Consider the following 25758-nt stretch of genomic DNA (forward strand, 5'->3'; position numbering starts at 1 on the left):
TGATTTTATTGGGTTTTGAAAAACCAAACCCTTATCCTTTCCCATTTCCATTCTTTGAGTTAAGTGCAATTGGTAGAACTTGGCCATCTTATTTCTTGCCTCTGCCAATATTCTCTTCCTCTAGAGAATGGAAAAAGCAGGACCTTTGATTGTGATCATTCCAGAGAGGCCTAGATGTGAGAATTTGGCTGACACATTCCTATGTTTGGCTTCCCTGTGATTGCCGGGGGCTTCATGTAGTTGTATCTCTCTCTTTCTTTCTCTCTGTCTGTCTGTCTGTCTCTCTCTGTCTCTCTCTGTCCCTTTGTCTGTGTCTCTCTCTCTTTCTCTGTCATTCTCTCCCCTCCCTGACAAAAGAAACCATTAGTCAAGGTAAACAAGAATGACAGATATCTCAAATTCTACTAACTGCTTCTTTTCCTTTTTCCCATCATCAGTCTTGGGCCCTCAATTACCTTTTATCCTGTTTCTCTGTGTCTAATGACTGGTTTTTTCCTAAAGTCATAAACTGCTTCTTAAATGAGAAATATATTTTAAGTGATCCCAGCAGTGTCCCCTGCCTTACAAAAATTAGAGAACTTAGTTCTACCGTTGGGTATCTTATTTTCCCAGAAATTAAAAGAACTATTGTTCTCGGATCTTAAAGATAAACCTGGTGACCAACTTCTGTAATGTCTTCCCTGTAAGTTTCCTGATTTAAATACAACAGGAAGTTTTCTCTGGCCTTGCTTATTTTTCTAATAGCCTATCCCTAAAGAAATCTGGCTAATTTGACATTACCTAAACAGGGTTCAGGGACAACTAGGTGGTGAAGTACATAGAATGCTGGGCCTAGAGTTAAGAAAACTCATCTTTCTGCGTTCAAAGACACTCCTAGCTGTGTGACCCTGGGCAAGTCACTTCCCCCCTTTGCCTCAATTTCTTCATCTGTAAAAAGAGCTGGAGAATGAAACGGCAAACCACTCCAGTGTCTTTGCCAAGAAAACCCCAAATAGGGGCATGAGGAGTTGGACGTGACTGAAAAATGACTGAACGACAACAAAAGCAAGGCCCAGTCCCTTGTTTTTTTTTCCTTAGCAAGCAGAATTTGACTCCTTAGGTGTTTTTAGATAGTTTAAAGGATTCGAGTTTCAGATACTTGAGGCAGTCTTTCTGCTGGTCTTCTGTTCCCTGGATGTGTAGCATGTTTTAGAACCTTTTGTGTTTGAGGACTTATCACCTTCTCTTATTCTCCTAGATCCTAACCAGTACAGCTGGGGAGAGAATTACGCTGGAAGTTCTGGTCTGATGAGTACGTCCCCAGAACTGTATCCTATGCAGAGAGCTCGGAGTGGCACTGTGAGTCCCTTGGGGGATGCCCTGGTGGGAGGCAGCATCAGCGTTCCTGATGGGGCTCTAGGTGGGAAGGCCGGGTGCCAGCCTCATGTTCACTAGCTGTGTGACCTTTAGTGAGCTACTTCCTCTTTCTGGACTTCAGCTCCTCGATGATCCTGGCCATGTGGTCTCCGTTGATATTAATGTTAAGCCAGCATAGAATTTTCAGGCTCCTTCTCTCTTCAGGCTTTTACTGTGGTGGGTCACCCATTTGGAGGTGGGGTATATTACATGTTTTAAAATTATCTCAGCCTCCCTATTTTTAAGGCACTTTTCCTCGTCTGTCTCAGAAGCTAGCTGTAGCATGACAGTCCTTGGAATGAGTCAAGCTTACATGGAGAGGAGTTATGTCCCTGTCATCCTTGGTCTTAAGGTGGGGTTTGGGGTACAAGGTCTGTGCCTTCTAGAGTCACCTTGAGGGAAATAAACACACCCAGAACAGCTGGGGAGCAGTTTTAAAACACCCCCTACCCCTGTTTTCGATTACAGTATTTACATCTTTAGTAGGTTAAATGCCATATTGGGATGGGCGGGAAGGGTGAGCATATGTTTGGAATGGGGATCAAGGGTAGCCCTGGTAGGAGCTCTTGGGCTGGCTCTCCACCATTTTCTCAAGTGACTTTGAGCCACACCTTGACCTCCTATCATTATTTCTCCTCCCCTGACAGCTCACCTCTACGCAGAATGCTTAGAGCATTTCTCTGCGCTCTCAGAAGTCTCAGGTTCTCAGATTTAATAAAGCCTCTCTAGTAGCAATTGATTCCTCTATATAGGCCATAGGGAGGAAACATCAGCCTGGCCATCTAAACTTACTTGGAAAATTTTTTTAAATTAATTTTTTTTTCAGTTTGAAATTTTCTTCCTTCTCCATTCATTGAGAAGGCCAGAAAAACAAAACCTGTTTACACATATGTATAGTCATGCAAAACATTTCTGCCTTAGCCATATCTAGAAAAAAAATGAGAAAAGAAAAGAAAATATGCTTCAGTTTGTGCTCTGATTTCCATTAGTTCTCTCTCTGGAGATGGATAGTCAGTTTCATCATGAGTCCTTTGGAATTGTGGTGGGTCATTATGTTGATCACAGTTACTAAGTATTTCAGAGTTGTTTATCTTCATAATATTATTGTTAATGTTTAAATTATTCTCCTGTTTCTCCTCACAACTTCACAACAGTTCATACAAATCTTTTCAGGTTTCTCTGAAGCCATGCCCTTCATTAATTATTGGAGCACATAGTATTCCATCACCATCATACACCACAACTTCTTCAGCCATTCCTCAGTTGATGGACATCTCCTCAGTTTCCAGTTCTTTGCCACCACAAGAAGAGCTGCTATAAATATTTTTGTACATTTTTCTCTTTGAGATACAGACCTAGTACAATATTAAATAATAATGGTAATAATGGGTATCTTTGTTTTACCCCTGATCTTACTGGACAGGCTTTTAGTTTGTCTCTGTTACAGATATGTTTGCTCTTGGTTTTATATAGCTAATACTTGTCATTTTAAGAAAAGCTCCATTTATTCCTATTTTTTTTTTTGGAATGGGTATTATATTTTGTCATAAGCTTTTTTTTTTTGCATCTGTTGATATAATCATATAATTTTTATTGTTTTTGTTATTGATATGGTAAGAAATAGAATTTTTCCAGTATTGAACCAGTCCTGAATTTATGATATGAATTCAGCTTGGTCATAGTATATGAACTTTGTGATATATAGCTATAATCTTGCTAGTATTTTATTTAAATTTTTTTCATCAATATTCATTAGGGAAATTGCTCTATAGTTTTCTTTCTCTGTTTTTACTTTCTCTGATTCTATAGAAAGAATTTGATTGAACCCCTTCTTTACTCTTTTTCCCAACCAGTTTGTGTAGGGTAGGAATTAAATATTAACTATTTGGTAGAGTTCTCTTATAAATCTGTCTGGTATCATGGTTTTTCACTTAGGGAATTCATTTATGGCTTATTCAGTTTATTTTTCTAAGATAGGGTTATTAAAGTACTCTGTTGTTCTATTAATCTGGGCAATTTATGTTTTTGTAAATATTCATCCTTTTTGTTAAGCTTATCAAGGACAGCTAGATGGTTCAGGGGATAGAGCACTAGTCCTGGAGTCAGGAGGACCTGAGTTCAAATCTTACCTCAGACACTTGACACTTACTTGCTGTGTGATTCTTGGCAAGTCATTTAACCTTGATTGCCTGCCTCCCTCAAAAAAAAAACCTGTCAGTTTCATTCGAATATAGTTGGGAAAAGTAGCTCTTAATAATTGCTCCTTTTATGTCATCCTTATTGGTTGTGAAATCCCCTTTTTCAGTTTTTATACTGGTAATTTGATTTTCTTCCTTTTAAAAAATCAAATTAACCGATGGCTTGTCTATTTTTTAAACAGCTTCTAGTTTTATTAATTAGTTCAAAAATTTTGTTTTTTTTACTTTCAGTTTTGTTAGTCTTGCTTTTGATTTTCAGGATTTCCACTTTGGTGTTTAACTGGGGTTTTTTAATTTGTTTGTTTCCTTATTTTGTTAGTTATATGCCTTATTTGTTGAATAGCCCTTTTTTTCTTTTATTGATGTAAAGCATTTAGAGATAGAAATTTTCCCCTACATACTGCTTTGGCTATATCCCATAAGTTTTGGTATGTTGTCTTATTGTTATCATTAACTTTAATGAAATCATTGATAATTTCTATGGTTTTTTGACACACCCATTCTTTTGAATTGTGTTGTTTAGTTTACAGTTAATTTTTAATCTTTGTTTTTGAGACCCTTCATTGAACATTATTTTTATTGTATTGCATTCAGAAAGAGATGCATTTGATGTCTGCTTTTCTGCATTTGTTTGTAAAATTTTTATACCCTGATAAATGGTCATTTTTTTTTTTGAAGGTGCCATGCATAGCTGAGGAATAGGTATTATTCCCATTTAACATTCTCCAGAGGCCTATCTTATTTAATGCTTCTAAAATTCTATTCAGCTCCTTAACTTCTTTCTCATTTTATTGTAAGATTTATCTAGGTATAAAAGGTGTAAATTGCTGTACCCCACTATTACAGTTTTGCTGTATACTTGTAACTCATTTAATTTTCCTTTAAGAAATTAGATGTTATGCCATTTAGTGCATATGTGTTCAGCACTGGTATTAATTTATTGTCTATAGTATCTTTTAGTAAAATGTAGTTTACTTGTTTATTTCTTTTAATTAGTTCTAATTTTGCTTTGCTTTCCCCAAGATCATGATTTCCATCTCTGCTTTTTTTACTTCAGTTGAAGCATAATAGATTCTGCTCCAGCATCTTATTTTAACTCTGTATCTTTCTGTTTCAAGTGTGTTTCTTGGCAACAATGTACAGATTCTTATTTCTAATACATTCTGATATCCTCTTCCATTTTATGAATGAGTTCATCCTATTTACATTCACAGTGATGGTTGCTAACTGTATATTTCCCTCTGTCTTTTTTTAGTCTTTTATAATTTCTCACTCATTGACCTTTTTCTGCTTCTCTTGAATCTTGCGTTTGAATGTCAAATTTTCTATTCGGCTCTGATCTTTTCGTAGGGAATGCTTGATAGTCCTCTGTTACACTAAATATCTATTTTCCCCCATGTAGGATTATACTCATTTTTGCTGGGTAGGTTAATCTTGGTTGTAAGCCTAGATCTTTTGCCTTCCAGAATATCCCTGTTCCTTTATAGTGGTGGTTACTAGATCCTGTGTGATCTTGACTGTGGGTCCACAGTACTTGAATTCTTTCTTTCTGACTGCTTGTAGTATATTTTCTTCTTGACCTGGAAGTACTGGATTTTGGCTTCACTTATTCCTGGGAGTTTTAATTTTGAGGTTTCTTTCAGGAGATAACTGGTAGATTCTTTCAGTTTCTATTTTGCCCTCTGGTTCTTAAGATATCTAGGCATTTTTCCTTTATAATTTCTTGAAATATGATGATTAGGCCCTTTTTTTGTTCATAATTCTCAGGTAGTTCATTGATTCTTAAATTATCTCTCTTTGTTCTATTTTCTATGTAATTTTTCTTATGAAACATTTGACATTTTCTTGTATTTTTTTCAGTCTTGATTTTGTTTTATTGTTCCCTGATGTCTCATGGAATCATTAGCTTCCACTTGACTGATTCAAATTTTCTTTAAATTTATTTTTATTGTTTTTTTTTTTTTGGATTCAGATTTTTAAGGAATTATTTTCTTCATTTCATTGAGGTTTTGTGCTTCTTTTACAAAGTTGTTAATTTTGTTTTCATAATTTTCTTGCATTACTCTCATTTCTTTTCTAGATTTCCCTTCTATCTCTTACTTGGTTTTTTGAAGTCTTTTTTTTTCCTATTTTTAAAAATTTTCTTTCTTTAGCTCTCCTGGGAATTCTTGTTGGGCTTGTGTCCAATTTGCATTTTTTCCTTTGAGGCTTTGCTTGTAGATGTTTTCAAGTTATTGTTTTCTAAGTTTGTCTTGAGCTTCCTGTCACCATAGTAGCTCTTTAAGGTCAGGTTTTTTTTTTTTGTTTGTTTGCTAGTCTCCTTCTTGACTTTGGGCTTCATGTTGATGTTGAGCTCTGCTCACCTGGGAGGTAGGGGGGATGTTTTGCTTGAGCATATGTCCTTTGATATCCTGCTGCTGCTTTTGCAGTTCAGTCTGGGGGGCCCTTCAACTTTTCATTGTCTTCAGAGTGGTCTGACCATAGAGAGATCTGTTCACTGAGCTCTGCATGTTCCTCACCCAGGTTTGAGCATAGTTGAGTTTCTGTATACTTCAGTTGGGCTTGGTCGCTCAATGTTAGCCTGCTGGGAGGTTCTACAGGGTCAGAGTGACGGAATGGCTAGTTCCCCTTTGGTCTTGGTGCCCTGCCCTGGTTGCTCCATTGCAGGCTTTTATATGGCATATATGTAGGGCTAATGGCTAGAAATGAGTCATTGCAGTGCTCTAGGCCTGAGAACCACCCAGTGAAGTTTCTGGAACTTTTTCTTGCTCATTCTTCAGCTGGGCTCATGTGCTTGGTTGCCACCACTCTTTGCCCTGGATCTGTGACCTGGCTGCCAGATGGTCCCTGTTCCTACTCCCAGAACTTAGCAATTCCAGGACATTTCTTTCTCCTCGGTGATCCCTGCCTGTCGCTCTGCCTTGGTTCCTTTTCATCAATGGGCTCTGGAGCACTCTGCATTCTTGGCCAGCCCACACCCAGGAGTCCACTTACTGAGCCCTCTGTCTGTCTTCCTAAGCTGTCCAGGATTGGGCAAAGGACTCACTAACACTTTTTCTCAACTTTGCTGATCAGAATTTGGTCTGGTGTGTTTCTCAGTTGTTATGAAGGTGTGCAGGGAGAGGTAGGCAAAGATGCTGACTCTCAATCTGCCTTCTTGACTCTGCCTCCCCATTTTGTTTTCTTGAAAAGCCACGTCCAGGGCTGGTCCCTCCACTATGTCTCTCGCATTGCCCATCACTGACATTTCTGTACCAGGTTTGCAGAACTCTTGACACGTTACCCCATTTGATCCCCACAATGGCCCTGGGAGGCAGGTGCCGTTATTATTCCCACTCCACAGTGGAGGGAACAGAGGCAGACAGAAGTGAAATGACTAGTCTAGGGTCACACAGCTAGGACGTGTCTGAGGGAAGATTTGGATGTTCTGACTCTGTCATCCCCAGCCTTTGCTTTCCTTGGAGGGACGGCGTTAATGTCTGGCATAACCATTGAGCCACATGACTTAGCTTGCCAGGTTTTGCCACGGCCCCACCATCACCTTCTAGAGCCTGTAGAGACTCAGTGGCCCTGCTTGCTTGGTTGGCCGTCGAAGTCCAGTCGACATCCGAAGGATTAGATCTGCTGCCAGTGACCTTCTTACAGTGCCGTCCTTTCAAACCCATCCATGCCAGCTTGGGCCCACTTCCCCAGAGTCGGGGCCTTCCGTGTCCTCGTAAACAGACGGCTATTCTGAAACAGAGATGGTGTGAGGGCATAAGAAAGAAGCATAGGACGTGGGCTTTTTTATTTCCCTTTTAGTTCTCAGTCATCAGCCTTTCTGAAAATGACTGGGTTTAGAATCTGAAGCAGTCTTAGAGATTATCCAGTCTACCCCACCCCCCACCCCCCAGGTAATGAAAGCAAAGCCCATTGAAGTTACTTTGTCCCGGATCACATCATGGGCAGCTGAGTAGCCAGGTGGGTTGTGTCTGGACCAAGGAAGACTTGAGTTCAGATCCCAGCTCAGGCATATTAGCTGTATGATCCTGGGCAAGTAATTTCACCTCTGTTTACCTTAGTTTCCTCAACTGTAAAATGAGAGTAGTAATAGCACCTATATCCTAGAGTTGTTGTGAAGATCCAATGAGGTAATATATGGAAAGCACTCTGCAAACCCTGAAGCACTTTATTAATTCTAGTTACCATCGTCATCACATAGTGGGTTATTGGCTAGAACCCAGGTCTCCCTCCCTTTTGGTCCAGTACCTTCTTCCATGGAAGTATTTCTGTCCGTAGGGTTCATTTGTCCCCCATTTCATCCCTCCTGTGTTTCTTGTCTCTCTCCCAGCATCTCCACCCTGCCCATTTTTGCTGAGGCCCAGGGTGGACAGATAGTGGCACACAGGCCCGCGTTCAGAAGGAGGCCCAGCCCACTGGCCATGCCCAGACTCGGGCTGGACTCTGCTGGACTCCAAAGGCAGTCGGCTGCCAGGCATGCCTTAGCAGACCTGGAAGATGGCCACAGCAAATGAACAACAAGGGACAATGGTTTTTTTTGAACCTTCTCTCGGTGTCACCAGCTAGGATTGGGTGTTAATCAGTGACAAGATGGCTGATTTCACAGCTCTGTCATGGTGGAAATCACCGATTTCATGGGCTGTCACAGGTTTATTGAATAACCATTTCCAAAATGACACATTACTTTTGTGGCCAAGGAAGCTTAGCACAAGTGAACCCCATGCATTGAAAAACAAGAAAGGGATGGTTATAGCAGTTACGTTGTGAATTGAATATTAACATACCTGTGAAATAAAGGCCTTCCCACCAGGCTCACATGCCAAGATGGGAATGTGGCTGAAGCCAAATCCAACCCACATTAACCTAGAAATTGCTGAGGTTGCACGTGATAGTGCTCTAGCTTTCTTAACAAAGAAGCAGCTACTGAATGACTTGGGGCTGTCAGATGGCATTCTCAGGACTGACTAGATTAAGGACCTAAAGTAAATAAATTAATTAGTTCTGAGTTGGTGATTGATTTCACCACCCTGCGAAAGCCAGACTGAAGGACTCCCTCCAGCCCTGGGCTCTAACCCTTTTCTGTCATTGACCCCCCGCAGGCAGTGGGCAGTCTGGGGAAAATCTAGGGACCCCTGCTCAGGACCAGAACATGAGATAAAGAAAATTACCAAGGGAAACAAGAGAGAAGTATGGTGATCATACTCATAAACAATCAGGTTCTTACCCCCTATTCTGGATGTCAGCAGAAGACTTTCTTGAGCTCATGGACTGCTCACATCTAGTTGGGCCAGTCCTTGGGCCAAAAGGACCCAGTTTGTTTCTGGGCTTGTGCTGTGCTGGCAAAGCTATCCAGAGCCCTAGGCTCACCTTTGTTCTCCAGTGAAGCATCTTAGTGGGAGGAATTATTATAGACTTAAGTGTCAAGTAGATTTCTTGCTTGGTGGCATCAACATGGAGAAAGTCTTTGGAGAAACATAATGCAAAGTATATCCAGTCTTTCTTCTTTTATTCTGAACTTTTAAGAACTAAAACCAAGCATTTTTCATAACAACATAGGATAGGAAAAAAAAGATGAGTGCTCATAAAACTGCAAATCTATTGTGTACAACTTGCTATTTCTTTTAAATACATAATAAAGTTAGCATGTAACTTTTTTCCCCATTTTTTCCTCCTCTCCCCTCCCCACCCTAGAGATGGCTACCATTAGACACATTCATTTATATTTTTATATTTATGTAATTTTTTGTAATTATGGAAGTATGTAATTATGTAATATATTTATGTAAAATCATTCGATACATAATTCTGTTCATCAGTTCTTTCTCCGAATGCAGGTAGCTTCTCTACAGGTCCTTTGTAGTTCATTGGGGTATTTACAATAGTCAAAATGATTGAGTCACTCAGAGTCATTCCTAAAACACTATTGCTGTCACTGTATACAGTGTTCTCTTGGTTCTGCTCAAGCCTATCATCCAGCTCATCACTTCTCACAGCACAACAGCGTTCCATCACAATCATGCACCACAACTCGCTCAGCCATGCTCCCACTGATGGGCATCCCCTCAACTTCCAGTTCTTTGCCACTACAAAGAGAGCTGCTATAAGTATTTTAGAACATACAGGTTCTTTCCCTTTCCCCCTAGTTATCTTTGGAAATAGACCTAGTAATGGCATTCCTGGGTCAAAGGGTATAAGCAGTTGGGCATAATTCCAGATTGTTTTCCAAAATGGTTGGATCAGCTCATAATTCCACCAATAATGAATTAGTGTCCCAATCTTTTCACATCCCCTCCAACGTGTGTTGCATTCGCCTTCAATCATTTTAGAAATCTGGTAGGTGTAAAATGATATCTCAGCATTGTTTTAATTTCTGTTTTTCTACTCAATACTGATTTAGAGCATTTTTTTCCTAAGGCTATAAATTGTTTTGATTTCTTCATTGGAAAACTACCTCTTCACATCTTTCGACCATTTATCAGTTGGGAATTGACTTGTATTCTTATAGATTTGACAAAGTTCTTTACGTATTTGAGATATAAGACCTTTATCTGAGACTAAAATTTTCCCCCCCATTTTCTGCTTTTCTTCTGATCTTGGCTATATTTGTCCAAAAAACTTTTTTTTTGTTTTGTTTTTTTTTTGGCAGGGAGAGGAGGGTAGGGCAATTGGAGTTAAGTGACTTGCCCAAGGTCACACAGCTAGTAAGTCCAAAACACTTTTAATGTCATTGAAATGACCCATTTTACCCCTTCCACTGTCACATGCTTCAGCGCTTGCATGTTCCTCATGCAATTATTCTTTGTCATTGACTTGGAAGGCTAATGGCCCATTCCTCTGTTGGGCAGTCACATTTCCAAATTGGGGTATTTGAAAGCCAGACTCCTTCTTTGGGAAGTTATCATTGCTTCATCTTGCACTGGGCATTTGATCGACTTCCCTATATGCCAGGCAGAAGGAGAAGTAGGTTCTGTGTCTGCTCACTGGCCAGGAGCTCTAAGATGCAGGCTTCCCTGCCTGAGATCACTGCCTTCCTGGGAAACAGGCAGATGGGGACCCAGGAGTGAGTTCCAGTAAGAAAATACATCCCAGCTGCCCTTGGAGTGCCTCCTTTCCCTGGAACAAATCGGTTGTAGAAGGACAAAGAGAAAACCAATCCTGCCCTCAAGGATCTGACCCTCTAATAATAGAGGATACATGATAGAAATAAATAGATGCATAAAAAAATACATGAGAGGAGATGGAAGAAAACACTGGGTTAGTTAGTTAGTGGCAAGAAGTTAGAATATAATTTTTTCGCCATGGCACAAAATAAGAATATAAAATTCAACTTTCTTTTTTCTCTTTTGTGGAAGACTAATAATTTTAAAACAGTAAATGGGAGGTTTGGTTTTTTGACCAAAACATCTAAGTGACCTCTTTGGGGCTCCTCTTCTCTCTTTCCCCAGTTTGATTTGCTGGAAATGGATCGATTAGAAAGGCCATTGGTTGATCTGCCCCTCCTCCTAGACCCATCTTCCTATATCCCTGACACAGTTGACCTCACGGATGATGCCATGGCCCGGAAATACTGGCTTACCTGCTTTGAGGAAGCGCTTGATGGGGTAAGTGCTCCGAAAATGGAAAATATTAAATACATACTTTTGAGCTCTATTGCTTGTTGGGAGAGGAGAATGGAGATGCCAGTGACACTGAGAAAGTGGGTCCCTTGGGCCTCCATGCAGTTTCTCTTGTTTTCCAAAGCATCATTTCCTTGCCACGGGCCATTCCATTGGTTTGAACTCTTGCTATGTAACCTTCCTGACATGGTCAATAATAGAACCAAAAGGAGGTGCAAGCAAGATAGTGGTGTTTCTTGGTAACCATTCTACCTCTCAAATAAGGTTGGTTTCAACCTCTTGGATGAGAAAAGACTTCTAAAAGGAAGTGGATTCCATTGGTTAGTGCATGTCAGTAAAGCCAAAGTGGAGACCAAGCTCCAGGTAGCTTCCTGTTGGGTTCACTGTTCCCCACCCCTTGGTTGTGGGCCGTCCACTGCTAGCCAGCATCAGCCAACACTGGGCCTTGGGTCAGAAGGGGGAGCTGGTGAAAGTGTGTGAACATGTGGCCTTGGGTCAGCCAAGCAATCACCAAACATTGATCAAGCCAGTTCTGCGTGCCAGGCTCTGTGCTAGGGTTTGGGGATCCAGGGAAACAGAAGGAAGCAGCTCCTGCCCCAAGGAGTTTCCATTCCAGTAGTGGCAAGAGGTGATTCTGGGGAAATACTCAATTGTGCTCTGTATGTCCAAGATGGCCCCAGAGGTGGGCTTGGGTTTGGCCTCCTCTTTCTGTTCTGCAGGGAGCGGCTTCTGGGAATTCAGAATGACCTGCTTCTGCTCCTATTTGGCTACAGGCTTCCAGAGCCCATGTCGGAAGCGGATCACTTTAAATAAGGGAGGGGGGCAGGAAGGACATTCATTTGTACAGTCCCTACTATGTGCCAAGTGCTTTGATCTTACTTGATCCTCACAATAACCCCTTGAGGTAGGTGTTGTTATTGTCCCCATTTCGCAGTTGAACCTGAAAGTAGACAGAGGTTAAGTGATTTGCCCAGCACAGCTAGTCAGCGTCTGAGCTTAGATTTGAACTCGGATCTTAAATAAGTCATTGCAAGAATGGCTGGCAATTCAGCCTTAATTCTTTCTCTCATCGGGACGAGATGACACCTTTGACGAAAAGGAGACTTCAGGGAACCATACAGAGTCGCACAGTCCAGTTCCCTCATTTTACAGATGAGGATACTGAGGCTCAGAAAGGAGAAGGAAGTGAGGTCAGTTGGCAAGATGGTGCCTGAGCTAGGGCTAAAGCTGGGGAGGCCCAGCTTGGCATTCTTTCCTTAAGTCCATGTAATAAATAGTCCACAAGTTGTGTACTGTGGCCCTTCTTGGGTCCCAGCAGTCACACCTGCTGATTCTTTCAGGGCCATGGGTAGAGCCCACCCGGGCCAGGTGATTCCCAGCAAAGCTATCCAGGACATCCCCAAGTCCAGCCTTCCGCGTTCCACACCCATCATCCTTCTTGAGGCCAGCGGCCATTCTGATTTCCCTGCATTCATTCAGAATGTCATGACCCTTCTTTCTGTTTATATTATCGGCATCATGGGTTTCCTGACTCTGCCTACTTTACTTGGCATCAGTTCACACACCTTCTCCTGTGTAATATCCCAGTAACATGGCACAGTGATTCGTTCATGTCAGGCCAGCGTGCATCTGAAGGGTCTCGGGTTCTTTGTTGCTGTTCTGAGTATTTGGGGCCCAGGGGCCTTTCTTTCTGTTTTTGGCGCCCTTGGGGCACCTGCCTTGCAAGGAGATTTCTGGCCACCACCACCACTTGGAGTCCTCATGTAAGCAGTCTCTTTGGGTCCAGGGGCACCAAGCACACTTTCATTTTGAAATGACTTGATGCCTCTCCTAGGTTGTGAATCGGGCTATAGCCAGCCAGCCAGATTCCATCGATGCAGCTGAACGGGCTGAAAAGTTCCGACAGAAGTACTGGAATAAGCTTCAGACGCTAAGACATCAGCCATTGTAAGTTCCTGCATGGTTCCTCACATAACATGGCTTTCTCCGGCCCTAGGCAGGAGAAGAATAGGCTGTTCCTTCCTATTCTGTCCCTGCCCTAGTCATCCAGATGCCAGGCCCTCCAGTGCCTTCCTGGCTTGCTGACCCTTGGGGGCTGCTCAGCCCTGGGCCTTCGCAGGTCTCCATGATGTGGTGACCCCAGGCTGTTTTCCCTCCAGACAGAAATAGCCAGTCGGGTCTTAGAATATAGAGTTCTCACTTGGCAGATGGAATGCCACTCATAAATCATTTTCCTTTAAGGTGCATCACACGCTTATTAGACTCACTTCTCGCTGTCCCCCTCCTCCATGATAGCACTCGTTTCAGGAGACCTTCAAGGGTTCCTGGTTCTTTGTCAACACCCACCTTTGGAGCAAGAGGCACCTGTGTGCTTGTTGCCACTTTGTTATTCAGTCCCTACCCTGAGGCCACTGGGCATAGTGCACAGACTGTGCATCAGCAAGACCCATACTCAAATGAGGCCTTAGACACTGATCAGTCAGGTAACCTTGAGCAAGCCACTTAAACTTTTGCCTGCCTCAGTTTCCTAATCTGTAAAATGAGGTTAAAAGATACCTTGTTGTGAAGGTCAAATGAGGTAAACCTTAGAGTTCTATATAAATGGCAGCTACTGTGTGCCAGCCACTGCACTATGCTCCCAGGACTATAAATGCCGAAAGAAATGTAGTCCTTGCCTTCAGAGAGTTTTCATTCCAATAGGGGAGACACCATAGAGAGGAGAGGGGGTCAAAGAAGGGTATTTTATGTGGAAAGTAGAGCTGCAGGGGAGGAAATAGGCAGTAGCCCTGTTGGTCTGGTAATGGCTTAAGTACTGAATGGTACTGGGGTGATGAGGGCAGCTGGTAAGAAAATGAAGCATCCCTACAGTGTGCTTGGCTGGAGTGGGCTGTACTGAGGGGCTCTTATAGTCAGGCCAGTGGGACTCCAGGGGGGCCTGGGCCTGGGCCTGGGGTTCATGCGGCTGGGATGGGGTCACCCCTGGTGCTCTCTGTGGCTGTACCTCCTCAGACCACGTGATATCTTTGTGGTTTATGCCTGAAACAAGTGTTTGTTTTTATCCAAATTAAATCATTCCAACAGTTCCACCAAGGTTCCTGCTTACAGGAGGTAGCACACAAAGGTGCACACCTAGTGGCATTGGCTCCAAGTGTTCATCCATTCTCTCTCCGTCTTTTACTTAGTGCCTATGGAACCTTGACGGTGAGGAGCCTGTTAGAAACGAGGGAGCATTGTTTGAATGAATTCAACTTCCCAGACCCCTATTCAAAAGTAAGTCCTGCTTTCCTTACAGAGTGGACAGAAATGTAAGTCTGCAAACTTTTGCCTCGGTTTCCTGCAGTTTGCCTGATTTGAATTATGAAGGGAGCTGGGTCACTTTTGAGACTGGGAAAGGGCGAGAGACGAGGGGCCTTCTAGTCTGTCACCAGGTTCTGATCAGCTCCCTGATGACTGGCCCCAGTAACTAAGCAGCTGCTCATGAGGGTGTCCATACCCCTCCCCCCAAACTAAGTCGGCCCTCTCTGTTGGCAGTGTCTGCTGAAAGCCTGTGGATTGAAGGCGCCACGGTGATTTCCCCCATAGATCACATAGAGGTATCGTGTGGGGTACTCTTACACCCAAGATGACCAGGTAGGGGGGAGGAAGGAGGGCGGATAGAGAAAGGAGAGAGAGCCAGCTAGATCTCAGTAGGGATTCTTAGGGTGAAACAAAGCCTCTGGCTCTGTTGGGGGATATGGAGTTACCCAAGCACCCCCTTTTGATCCCCAAAACCAGCCAAGTGGAAGAAGGCATACTGTATCTCACAGAGAGAAATGCTGCTTCTCTTGCAATCGATTGGCCAGCAATGCCTTTAAAAAGACTGCTGTGACTGATGTGTGGGCTCTGTGCTAACCCCAGGCCTTTGGGGCTTCATCCTGGGACAGAAAGAAGCCAAGGTTAGATTCCCCAAGTGTTCCCCAGCTCCTGTCTGGGGAACTGGGCAGAATCCAGAAGTCTTCTCCTCATCCCCTAGTTTGTGGATGATTATGCCACTGGAAAGGTGTTTGGCATTGGAATGCCAAAGTGTATGCTTATCTGTATTTTAAAAGTTAAATGTATAGTGACTAATCATAGCAGCTGCTATTAGAACTCTTCCCACTAAATTATTAATAAATGGGATAAGTGGGGCATAGTCTTGGATGGGGGGTGGTCATCCATAGTATAGTCAGGAATGTTGGGTTTATGTGGCAGTTTCTTCTGCCTGAGAGGCTCAAGTTTGGCCCTCTTCTGAGAAACATGGCAGGTGAGACTCCCCCAACCCCTCAGGCAGGTTGAGAGAGAAGACCTGCCCATAACAGACTTTCCTGGCCAAGAGCAGAGCAGCCTGGGTGTGTAGGGAGAACTTTGCAGCCTGCCTTGTCTCCCTCCCCTCCCCTTCAGTGCTGTCATGCTGACCCACCCTGTGGGACTGCCCAAGTTCACGCACCCAACCGCAGGGGAGTCCAGTGGCCATCAGAAGCCCTGGGCTCCTGGGCTTAGCGTTTTTATGTTATTCCTGCTTTGATCTCTCATTTTGCAAACATGTGGTTTGTATGTTGGTATTTCCACCCGCCAGTGCCCTGGTGGTGGCAAAGGAGGGAAGACACCATTAGAACAGTGTCCCCTTGCTTAGAACGGCTTCAGCCCTGGTCACTGCTTGATGAGGCCCCAAAGAACAGTCGTTGTGTTTGTTTCCTTGCTTATGCTGAGCGCTGTACTGATAACGGTGACTTGCTGGTCCAGTAGAGGCCATGAACCTAGAGGACAATGCTTGAGTGCTTGGAAGTGGTCTTGGGGACTGAACGTCTGCAGCTGGGTAAGGATGATTTCTTCATCTGTATATCCAATGTCTCGTATCTTTCTACAGGTAAAGCAGAAAGAAAATGGCATAGCGTTAAAATGTTTTCAAAGAGTAATCCAATCTTTGGATTCATTAGGCTGGGAGGAGAGGCAGCTTGCTCTGGTGAAAGGACTTCTTGCGGGGAATGTCTTTGACTGGGGAGCAAAAGCAGTCTCAGAGTAGGTGTTTCACCCTTCACGGCACCGTTTCCAAGCACCTTCCTTCCCTCCCGCTTTGGTTTTTTTTTTGCCCAGCCCCAATTGAGTTGAATGGTGTGAATGTGACGTCCCCTCCCGCCCCTGTGCGCCCACTGATTCTAGGTCTAGAATGGTTGTTGAGGCCAAGGCCTGGGTCCATCCCTGCCCATGGGTGCGCCATGTGGAGAGCCAGCCAGCCTGACATGGAGCAGGCTAAGGGGCTGCTTTCAGCCTTTGTCCTGAACACCTGGCTGTGCTGAGCTGGAAGCTCACTTTTCATCTACACCCACAGGCCTCCACCAGTTGAATGAAACCCGCTATGATGTTGGGGAGGGGCACACACACTTTAAAAAACAATTAAGAATGAAATCTGTTCCACTGGTAAAGCCCTCACCTTCAGTGATTTTATTTTCTTTTTTAAAAAAGCACTCTAAAAATGTTCCCTAGGATTATATAATTGGTCACCCTGAGAAACCCATGTGAAATGCACTTATTTGTAGTTTCTGTCTAGTTTATGTTGTAATATTTTTATGTTTTTATTCCCCGACACCTTTTTAATTGTTAAAGCAACTTAGATTTGTACTGAACTACAACTCTTCCCATCAGTGTGTGTGCAAAGCTAGAGCAAAGCATCTGATTTAAGCTAATGACATTTCCTGTTGGTTTGAAATGACCCTGCCTTGCCGTCCTCTTCTAAATATGCTTTAGGGAGTGAGCTGAGCTTTATAACCCTTTTTCTTTCTTCTTTTGAAACTACTGTTGGGTTTAAAAGAAACCTAAAACCCAGCAGCGTTGGTGTGTGTTCTTCCCTTTTGGAGCTCTCTCCCCCCTTTCCCTTATCCTCTCACTGATGTTTGGAGTCCCTCTCTCTCTCCATCAGTGTGGGGGACAGGACACGAGGGCCAGCTGTGCCATTGGATTTTTCCACGTTCTCAACATGACCTGCATGTCATGGCCTATGATTGAGGATTGTGTAGGTCTTAGAGACACATGCCATTTAACCGCCATCTACTGCCCCCGGAATATGGAGTCCCTTGTTGCTAGAGACAGACTTCATTATCTCCCGTAGCCCCACACCTGTCTGGGGCAGGACCCTCTAGCACAGCCCCTGGAGATGGGCTTGGGCATCCCTTAGGCCCTCAGCCCCCCTGCCCAGAATCCAGGCCTTAGGAGGCTCCGCTGGTTCAGCTCTTAGGGTTTAATCTCATTCTCCATTCGAGCTAACAGGCTTTTTATTCATACCTTTTTTTCCTTTTGTGTAGTGTTCTGGAATCTGAGCCACAGTTTGGATTTGAAGAAGCCAAGAAGAAATTACAAGGTATGGATGCCCTAGGGCAGGTGGTTGGCACTGGGGCAAGAAGCCTGGGATAGCCTGCTGACTGACAGCCAGCACTGCCTGGGATAGCCTGCTGACCTATTGATTAATGGCTAGTGCTTCATGGGATAGCCCACTGACTTATCTTCTGTCCTGCCTGGAATAGCCCTCTGACTATGACTGACTGATAGCTGAAGCTGCTGGGAGGACTTTAGTAAACTGGAAAGCCTCTACATGGCTTAATTTCCCTTTTTCCTCATTAAAATGGACTAGTCACAGAGTCATAGAGACAACCCCCCCCCCCACCCCCAGCCTGGCCTGAGCTGTGGTTGCCCGGTGGGTGGCTGGGAAGATCTTGCTAATGGGGCTTTGTCTCTCCTCTAGAGCGTCCTTGGCTAGTGGACTCTTATGGAGAGTGGCTGCAGCGGCTGAAGGTATGTGTGTGGTACTGCAGACTGTCCAAGTGAGCGCTGGCCCAGTGCTGTCGGGATGGACCCAAGACGGGGCCAGGCTTCCTTGCCCTGAGCATGCTGCTCCACCCTGGGGATGGGCATCACCTAGACTGCTGTGCTTCTCTGACCCTCCTGTTCTTTTACCTCATTAATAGGGGATGAGGAAGGGCAGGGCCAGGCAGGCAGTGTGTGGCATCCTGGGAACATGGCCTGGGCTCCACCCTGGACACGGGGCACAGGGCATCTCCTTTTGGGCCTTGGCACATGAGGGAGTCTCTGAAAGGCCTCTTCCATTCTTCTGTTCTGGGCTCCTGTGTGGTAGGGAGGGAACGGCCCTGATCAGGACGGGAGGGTGTCTGTTAGACATAGCTGACTGTGCATGCAGGGGGCGGGGGGGAGAAGTGCGTGTGCATGCCTGTGAGCACATGTGCGCATGTGTATACACACACATACAGAGGTGTTTTTTAAAAATATTTTTAATTCTCCAGTAAAAGCTTGGACTCTAGTGATCATTAATTCCTTCAAGGATCAGTTTGCTCCCACCTTCTGCAGAGCCCTTTGCCAGTCCCCTCAGCTGCTGTTGCCCCTTTCAGATGACTTTTATCCACTCTGTGCTTCTCTATGTGCCTAATGATTCACATGTTTCTCCTGTCAGAATATTTACATCCCTCCTTTGCATTCCCAGCACTTAGCTGGCACATAGTAGGGATTTAACGAATACTTATTCCTTCTCCCCTTCTAGCCTCAGTCTCTGGTGTGCAGAGGCTATGTTTGTCTGAGTCTGCAGAAGAGTTAGAAATAATGGGGAACATTTGTGATGGCGGAGTTGGTATTAGAGACCATGCCGTCAGAAAACACTTGGGAGGAACTGGGGCCATTTAACCCAGAGAAAAGAAGCCTCAGGGCTGACTCTCTGTATGTCTTCAAGTCCTAGGCTGGGGGCAGGGGAGCAGTCATGTGTCAGGAGGAACAAACCTCACTCTGCTTGGCCTCTGAGGGTAGGGGCAGGGAGAGGGGGGACAGGACAGGCAGGCAGGAAAGATCCTGATGATTGGAGCGGCCCTATCCAGAGTGGGGGGGGCTGCCTTGGAGGGCTCGAGTTGGATCCCCCTCGCTAGAAATTTGTAGACTGAAGCCGGAGTGCTGCTTGAATGTGAGATTGGGAAGGAGCCTTGTATGGGTCAGACCATCAGGCTGCCAAGGTCCTTCCACCGTGGCCATTCTCTGCTTCTGTGATGATTATTTCTGAATTTAGAAACTCCTGTTCCAAACTGAACATCCTGGTTTTGTCTTGCAGGGTCCCCCTCATAAATGTGCCTTAATTTTCGCAGATAACAGTGGAATAGACATCATTTTGGGAGTCTTCCCCTTTGTCAGGGAGCTACTCTTTAGAGGAACAGAGGTGAGTGTGTGCCGTCCAGTAGTGGGGACCTTTTTCTTTGGCCAGAGCAGGGCATGTGTTCACTAGCTGCTAAAATTGTGAGGTGACCAGGGGTTCTGGCAAGAGTGAGTGGGAGTGGAGGCCCTCCAGACCTTGTCACGCTTTTGGCAGTGAGATTTTCCCATGTCCCAAAATTTAGGACATAGCTTGGGGGTTCTTAGAGATCACATTGGCTTTTTTGTTTTGTAGCAAGTTAAGGTGACTCTCTCAGGGCAGCCAGAGCTCCCAAGCCTTCTGTTCCTTAGTTTTAGACTTTGTGTTTGCTTAAGGACACTGGCTATTGTCTGTTCTTAGACTTGTCTTTAAATGCCAAGCAACCGAAACCCCCATTAAAGCCTAAGCGGAAGGCCTTATTAACCTTACCCTCAGTGCCAGTGGTTGCTTCCTTGCTGATATGGCCCTTTTTGCTCCAGGTCATATTAGCCTGTAATTCTGGACCCGCCCTCAACGACGTGACCTACAACGAGTCTCTCATTGTGGCGGAGCGGATAGCAGCGATGGACCCTCTCATACAGTGAGTGGCCTCCCAGCAGCCAGGTTTTGTCCAGCTGAGCCCCCTGGCAGGTGGGCGTGGGGCATCCCTCCTGTACCTGTGGGCGGGCTACCTGGCCTGGGAAAGCAGGAGACTGAGGCAATGCTGGGCTCGTATGTGTCTGTGTTTGTCTGAGTAGACATAGCTGCTGTGCCGCCCTGTGGGGCTTGTGTGTGTGCTCCCTTGTGGTATTCAAGGGCCTGTTTTGTCTCCTCTAGATCTGCATTGAAAGAGGACAAGCTGCTTTTGGTACAGACGGGCTCAAGTTCACCCTGCTTAGATCTCAGGTAATCCAGGAGCTTTGGCTGGCTCTGCATTGAGATGGGGAAGAGGCTGGAGACAGCTCACAAGCCTGGAGGGCCCTTATCGATCACCTAGTCCTCATTCTGTTACTGAGAGTAAGGTGCTGGGGCGTGTGTGTGTGTGTGTGTGTGAGAGAGAGAGAGAGAGAGAGAGAGAGAGAGAGAGAGAGAGAGAGGGAAGGGGGACTGTGGTGACGGAAGTCCTTGGGAGCCACTACGTAGCATCTGCTGACTTCAGTCTGGGAAAGGGAGCACCTGGCACTAACCATTGGGCAGAATTTTTTTCAGTAACTTTGAACGCATTATTGTTTTATAACCATGACCTACTGTGCTTGCACATCTGAGTGTGTCTTAGCAGTTTGTTAGCTGGTAACCTCAGCCTCTGCCACCCAAACATGTTATGTACATGGGATGGGAAGCAAGGAAGTGTGACCAAGCAGTTCCCCTCATCAAGGTGCTCAGCGGGCAGAAGATGCCAAGAGGCACATTAAGGCTTGAGGCCAGGAAGACCTTGTGGCAATAAGGGCTAGTCCACATTGGCCAATGGTCTTCCTTAGGAGGTAGTGGGCTTCCCTTTGAGGGAGGTCTTCAAACACAGGCCATCCAAGTACTTCTCAGGTATGTTGTAGGGGAAATCCTTTCCTAGACTGATAGAACACTTTAGAAAGGGAACATTTAGAATTTGGTACAGATTAACAAAAATGAAAAAATGGAGGTTCATGTCAGTTGCACAGGTGCCAGTGAATGACAGCTCGTCGTAAGCACACACGAGTCACGTCGGGTACCCAGCTCACCTTGTTCCTTTTTTCCCTTGCAGCCGTCTGGACAAAGGGCTGGCAGTGCTGGTTCGGGAGCGCAGCACAGACCTGGTGATCATTGAGGGCATGGGCCGTGCCATCCATACCAACTACTATGCAGCCCTGCGCTGCGAGAGCCTCAAACTCGCCGTCATCAAGAACTCTTGGCTGGCCGACCGGCTTGGGGGCCGGCTGTTCAGTGTCATTTTCAAGTATGAAGTCCCAGCCAAGTGAGCAGCCCCTCGGGGGCTGGGAAGGGGGGCCGCCTGCCCTACACTTGCACTAGCTTTATTGTCAGTGGTAAAGAATGTATTTTTATTACAACAGGGGAAATGGAATTCCAATCAGATTGTGTATTTATATTGTGCTTTTGTGACTCAAAGCAACAATATGACTAACTTGATAGACTATACCCACAAACGTATATATATATGTATATCACTCATATTGTTTATTTTGGTGTTTATTTTAATGCTGCAGTATTTGTGATGGAAAGACTTGACTTTTTTGTTCTGTGAGACATTCATATTGAAATATATTTAAATGTTAAAGAGACTTTTTAAAATATATATCTATCTTTGACTAAACTCCGCCAGCAGTCGAATGGCCCGTACCAAATAGAGTTTTTAAAGTGTTCAGAGTTGCTTTTGCGTGTTCGCCCGCTCCTTTAGACAAGGCTAGTTCTTCAGGCCTTTCTCAGCCTACAGAGCCTAGTTTCCAGGCTCCATTCTCTTTCATGTCATCCTGGGCTTCCCTGAGGACCCAAGACCCTTTAGGGAAAGAGCTCCAGGATGCTGGCAGTGAGTTGGCATAACAAAACATGGCTGCCCTTAGTTTCCAGGGCCCTGAAGCAGGGTGTTCATGGTGCCACCCGCAGGGAGAGCCTGGACAGGCCGGGAGCACTCAATGCCCCTTTCAATAAGCTTGGCCAGCAGCAGGGGCCATGCACAGGGAATCTTGGTTCTTTTCCTTGTGGGCTTTCCAAACCGAAGGCCCATTCTTACGTATTGTCCAAACTGGACTGCCAAACTCCAGCTGAAAGGGAGGAGGAATGGGGCAGGGTGGGCAGCATGACTTTGAAACAAAGCATCTCCTTGCAGGCAGGAACTGTGAGTCTTGCACACATATCTTATAGACACTCGATAGATGTTTGTGGACTGCTTGATAGCCCTTCAGAGTCAGGAGTGGTGTCTGAATGAAGAATGAGGAGGTAGCTCTTCACACTCAGCCCTGGAGCAAGCCAGATATTCTCTCTCTCTTATTCTCTCTCTCTCTCTCTCTCTCTCACACTCTCTCTTTCTGAGGAGTGATGATAAATCAGCCTAGGAAGGGGTAGAGGGAGACTGTGAAACACTTTAAAGGACTAATGGGATTGTTGGAGGCAGTGGGCAGCCAAGGAGGCTTCCTCAGCAGGATAGCAACTGGCATTTTTAGGGAATTCAGGCTGGTCTCTGGGTAAAAGAAGGGTTTGTGGTGGAGGGAAGTGTGTGAGAGGGTTAGAGACGAGGAAGCCTGTTATGAGGCAGTGGTGACCATTCGGGTAAGAGGCAAGCGGAAAGGACCATCTTGTGGGATGTTGAGTTAGAGTGGGCAGGCCCTGCTGCTGTGCTTCGGTGAGTGGGAGTATGGCACTTCTCTAGACAGGAATCAGGAAGCTGGGAGTACCTGGAGGAGTTCTGATGTGGACATGTAGAGTTTCCCCTCAGGAGATATCCTACCAGAATTGGAATGAGACTAGACCTAGACCCATCAGGGCTCTTACAGTTCTAAATTGTTTGCTCCTAAGCTGTCATAAACACAACTTTGCAGTTATAGCCTAGAATCCAGTATATTGTGACTAGTTACCAGCCTGCTGGCTGCTTCAGTGAACACAGGATTTGGAGTCGAGGAACTGGTTTTGAATTCTAGTCCCGCTGTTCTCAGTTTCTTCCTCTGTAAAATGAGGGGATTAGTCCCAAGAGACTCTGAAGTCTCCAGCTCTGAGATCTAGAGTCAGCTCAAGCAAGTCATAACCCACTCTGTGGGGCTTGGCTCCCCACTTTGTAAAATGAGGAGGTTGGATCCAGTGGCCTCCCGAGGTCCTGGCCAGCTGTAAATCTACAAAATTCCTCCCCATCCAGTAAATGGCACAGAGTTTCTTCCTTGGAGCCTTCTATTTGTGGGGATACAGTCTCCAAGGGGTTTGTTAGCCAGGGCCAGTAGGCAGGATTTCTGAAAAGCCTAGACATTGTTGGTTTTTATAAGTTTTCTATGGCCAGCCTTAGTTTGCCTGTGGAGCCAGGTGTCCACTGCCTGGGAAAGTGCATTGCCCCAAGAAAGCAGTATGGAACTTGGGTTAGAATGAGAGAGGGATGGCGTGGGATTTAATTAGTGTCAGGAGCTCCCGGTGAGTAACTTCCTTTACCGATGTTCATTGGGGCTTGCCAGTCTTTTGTGAGTGAAGTGAGCCTTAGGAAGCATTGCTAACGGGAAGCCTAGTGGAGGTGATGGAATTGCAGCTGAGCTGTTTAAAATCCTAAAAGATGATACTGTTAAAGTGCTGCACTCAGTATGCCAGCAAATTTGGAAAACTCAACAGCATCTGCTGGATTGGAAAAGATCAGTTTACATCCCAAACCTAAGGGAGGGCAATGCCAAGGAATGTTCAAATCAAACAGTTGTACTCATTTCATATGATAGTGAGGTTATTCTTAAGATTCTGCAAGCCAGGCTTCAGTAACATATGAACCGAGAATTACCAGAAGAGCAGGCTGGTTTTCAAAAAGGCAAAGGAACTAGAGACCAAATTGCCAACATTTGCTGGACTACAGAGAAAGCAAGGCAGTTCCAGAAAAACCTCTATTTCTGCTTCATTGACTTCGGTAAATCCTGTGAATGTGTGGCTCACAACAAAATGTGGCAAGGCCTCAAAACAATGGGAGAACTATATCATCTTGTCTCCTGAAGAACCTATGTGAAGGCCAAGAAGCAACAGTTAGAATCAGGCATGGAACAACTGATTGGTTTGAGATTGGAAAAGGAATTAGACAAGACTGTATATTGTCTTATAGGTATATTACATGCAGAGTACATCATAGGAAATGCCAAGCTGGATGAATAAAAAGTCAGAATCAGGGTTGCTGGGAGAATTATCAACAATCCCAGTGAAGAAGAATTAAAAGCCTCTTGATGAGGGTGAGAGAGGAGAGTGTAAAAGCTGGCTTAAATTTTTTTTTTAATTTAAATTTATTTATTTAACATATTTGGTTTTCAGCATTGATTTTCACAACAGTTTGAATTACAAATTTTCTCCCCATTTCTACCCTCCCCCCCACTCCAAGATGGCATATATTCTGGTTGCCCTGTTCCCCAGTCAGCCCTCCCCTCTATCACCCCCCTCCCCTCTCATCCCCTTTTCCCTTCCTTTCTTGTAGGGCAAGATAAATTTCTACTCCCCATTGCCTGTGTATCTTATTTTTTAGTTGCATGCAAAAACTTTTTTTTTGTTGTTGTTTTTGAACATATGTTTTTAAAACTTTGAGTTCCAAATTCTCTTCCCTCTTCCCTTCCCACCCACCCTCCCTAAGAAGTCAAGCAATTCAACCTAGGCCACACATGTATCATTATGTATAACCCTTCCACAGTACTCATGTTGTGAAAGACTAACTACATTTTGCTCCTTCCCAACCCATCCCGCTTTATTGAATTTTCTTCCTTGACCCTGTCCCCTTTCCAAAGTGTTTTTTTGATTACCTCCACCCCCATCTGCCCTCCCCTCCATCATCCCCCCCCTCTTTTATTTATTTTTTTATCTTCCTCCCTCTTCTTTCCTGTGGGGTAAGATACCCAACTGAGTATGTATGGTATTCCCTCCTCAGGCCAAATCTGATGAGAGCAAGGTTCACTCATTCCCCCCTCACCTGCCCTCTCCCCTCCTCCCACAGAACTTCTTCCTCTTGCCACCTTTATGCGAGATAATCCACCCCATTCTATCTCTCCCTATCTCCCTCTCTCAGTATGTTGCTCTCTCATCCCTTAATTTCATTTTATTTCTTTTAGATATCTTCCCTTCATCTTCAGCTCACCCTGTGTCTGCTCTCTCTCTTTTACATACACACACACACACACACACACACACACACACACATATATATACACATACATACACATACATACATATACACATAGATATATACATACATACACATTCACTTCTATATATACATAAACATATATATATATATATATATATATATATATATATATGCATATTCCCTTCAGCTACCCTAATACTGAGGTCTCATGAATCATACACATCATCTTTCCATGTAGGAATGTAAACAAAACAGTTCAACTTTAGTAAGTCCCTTGCAATTTCTGTTTCTTGATTACCTTTTCATGCTTCTCTTGATTCTTGTGTTTGAAAGTCAAATTTTCTATTCAGTTCTGGTCTTTTCACTGAGAAAGCTTGAAAGTCCTCTATTTTATTGAAAGTCCATATTTTGCCTTGGAACATGATACTCAGTTTTGCTGGGTAGGTGATTCTAGGTTTTAATCCTAGCTCCACTGACCTCTGGAATATCGCATTCCAAGCCCTTCAATCTCTTAATGTAGAAGCTGCCAGATCTTGGGTTATTCTGATTGGGTTTCCACAACACTCAAATTGTTTCTTTCTG

General features: G+C 44.6%; 1 protein-coding gene across 1 annotated transcript in view; it reads left to right on the forward strand.

Annotated features, from left to right (window-relative positions):
- The window catches only part of PANK4 (pantothenate kinase 4 (inactive)), a 42006-nt gene extending 20263 nt beyond the window's left edge, over positions 1 to 21743 (forward strand). The window contains exons 9-19 of the mRNA XM_036746189.1: positions 1238 to 1338; positions 11039 to 11194; positions 13044 to 13156; positions 14392 to 14479; positions 16095 to 16246; positions 17527 to 17582; positions 17964 to 18013; positions 19329 to 19433; positions 19886 to 19986; positions 20223 to 20291; positions 21124 to 21743. Of these exons, the coding sequence (XP_036602084.1) occupies positions 1238 to 1338; positions 11039 to 11194; positions 13044 to 13156; positions 14392 to 14479; positions 16095 to 16246; positions 17527 to 17582; positions 17964 to 18013; positions 19329 to 19433; positions 19886 to 19986; positions 20223 to 20291; positions 21124 to 21337 (1205 nt within the window). The 3' untranslated portion in view covers positions 21338 to 21743. The remainder of the gene's footprint in view (positions 1 to 1237; positions 1339 to 11038; positions 11195 to 13043; positions 13157 to 14391; positions 14480 to 16094; positions 16247 to 17526; positions 17583 to 17963; positions 18014 to 19328; positions 19434 to 19885; positions 19987 to 20222; positions 20292 to 21123) is intronic.
- Positions 21744 to 25758: the final 4015 nt, after the last annotated feature.

This window comes from Trichosurus vulpecula, chromosome 2 (genome assembly GCF_011100635.1).
Source record: "Trichosurus vulpecula isolate mTriVul1 chromosome 2, mTriVul1.pri, whole genome shotgun sequence".
Classification (NCBI taxonomy): Eukaryota; Metazoa; Chordata; class Mammalia; order Diprotodontia; family Phalangeridae; genus Trichosurus; species Trichosurus vulpecula.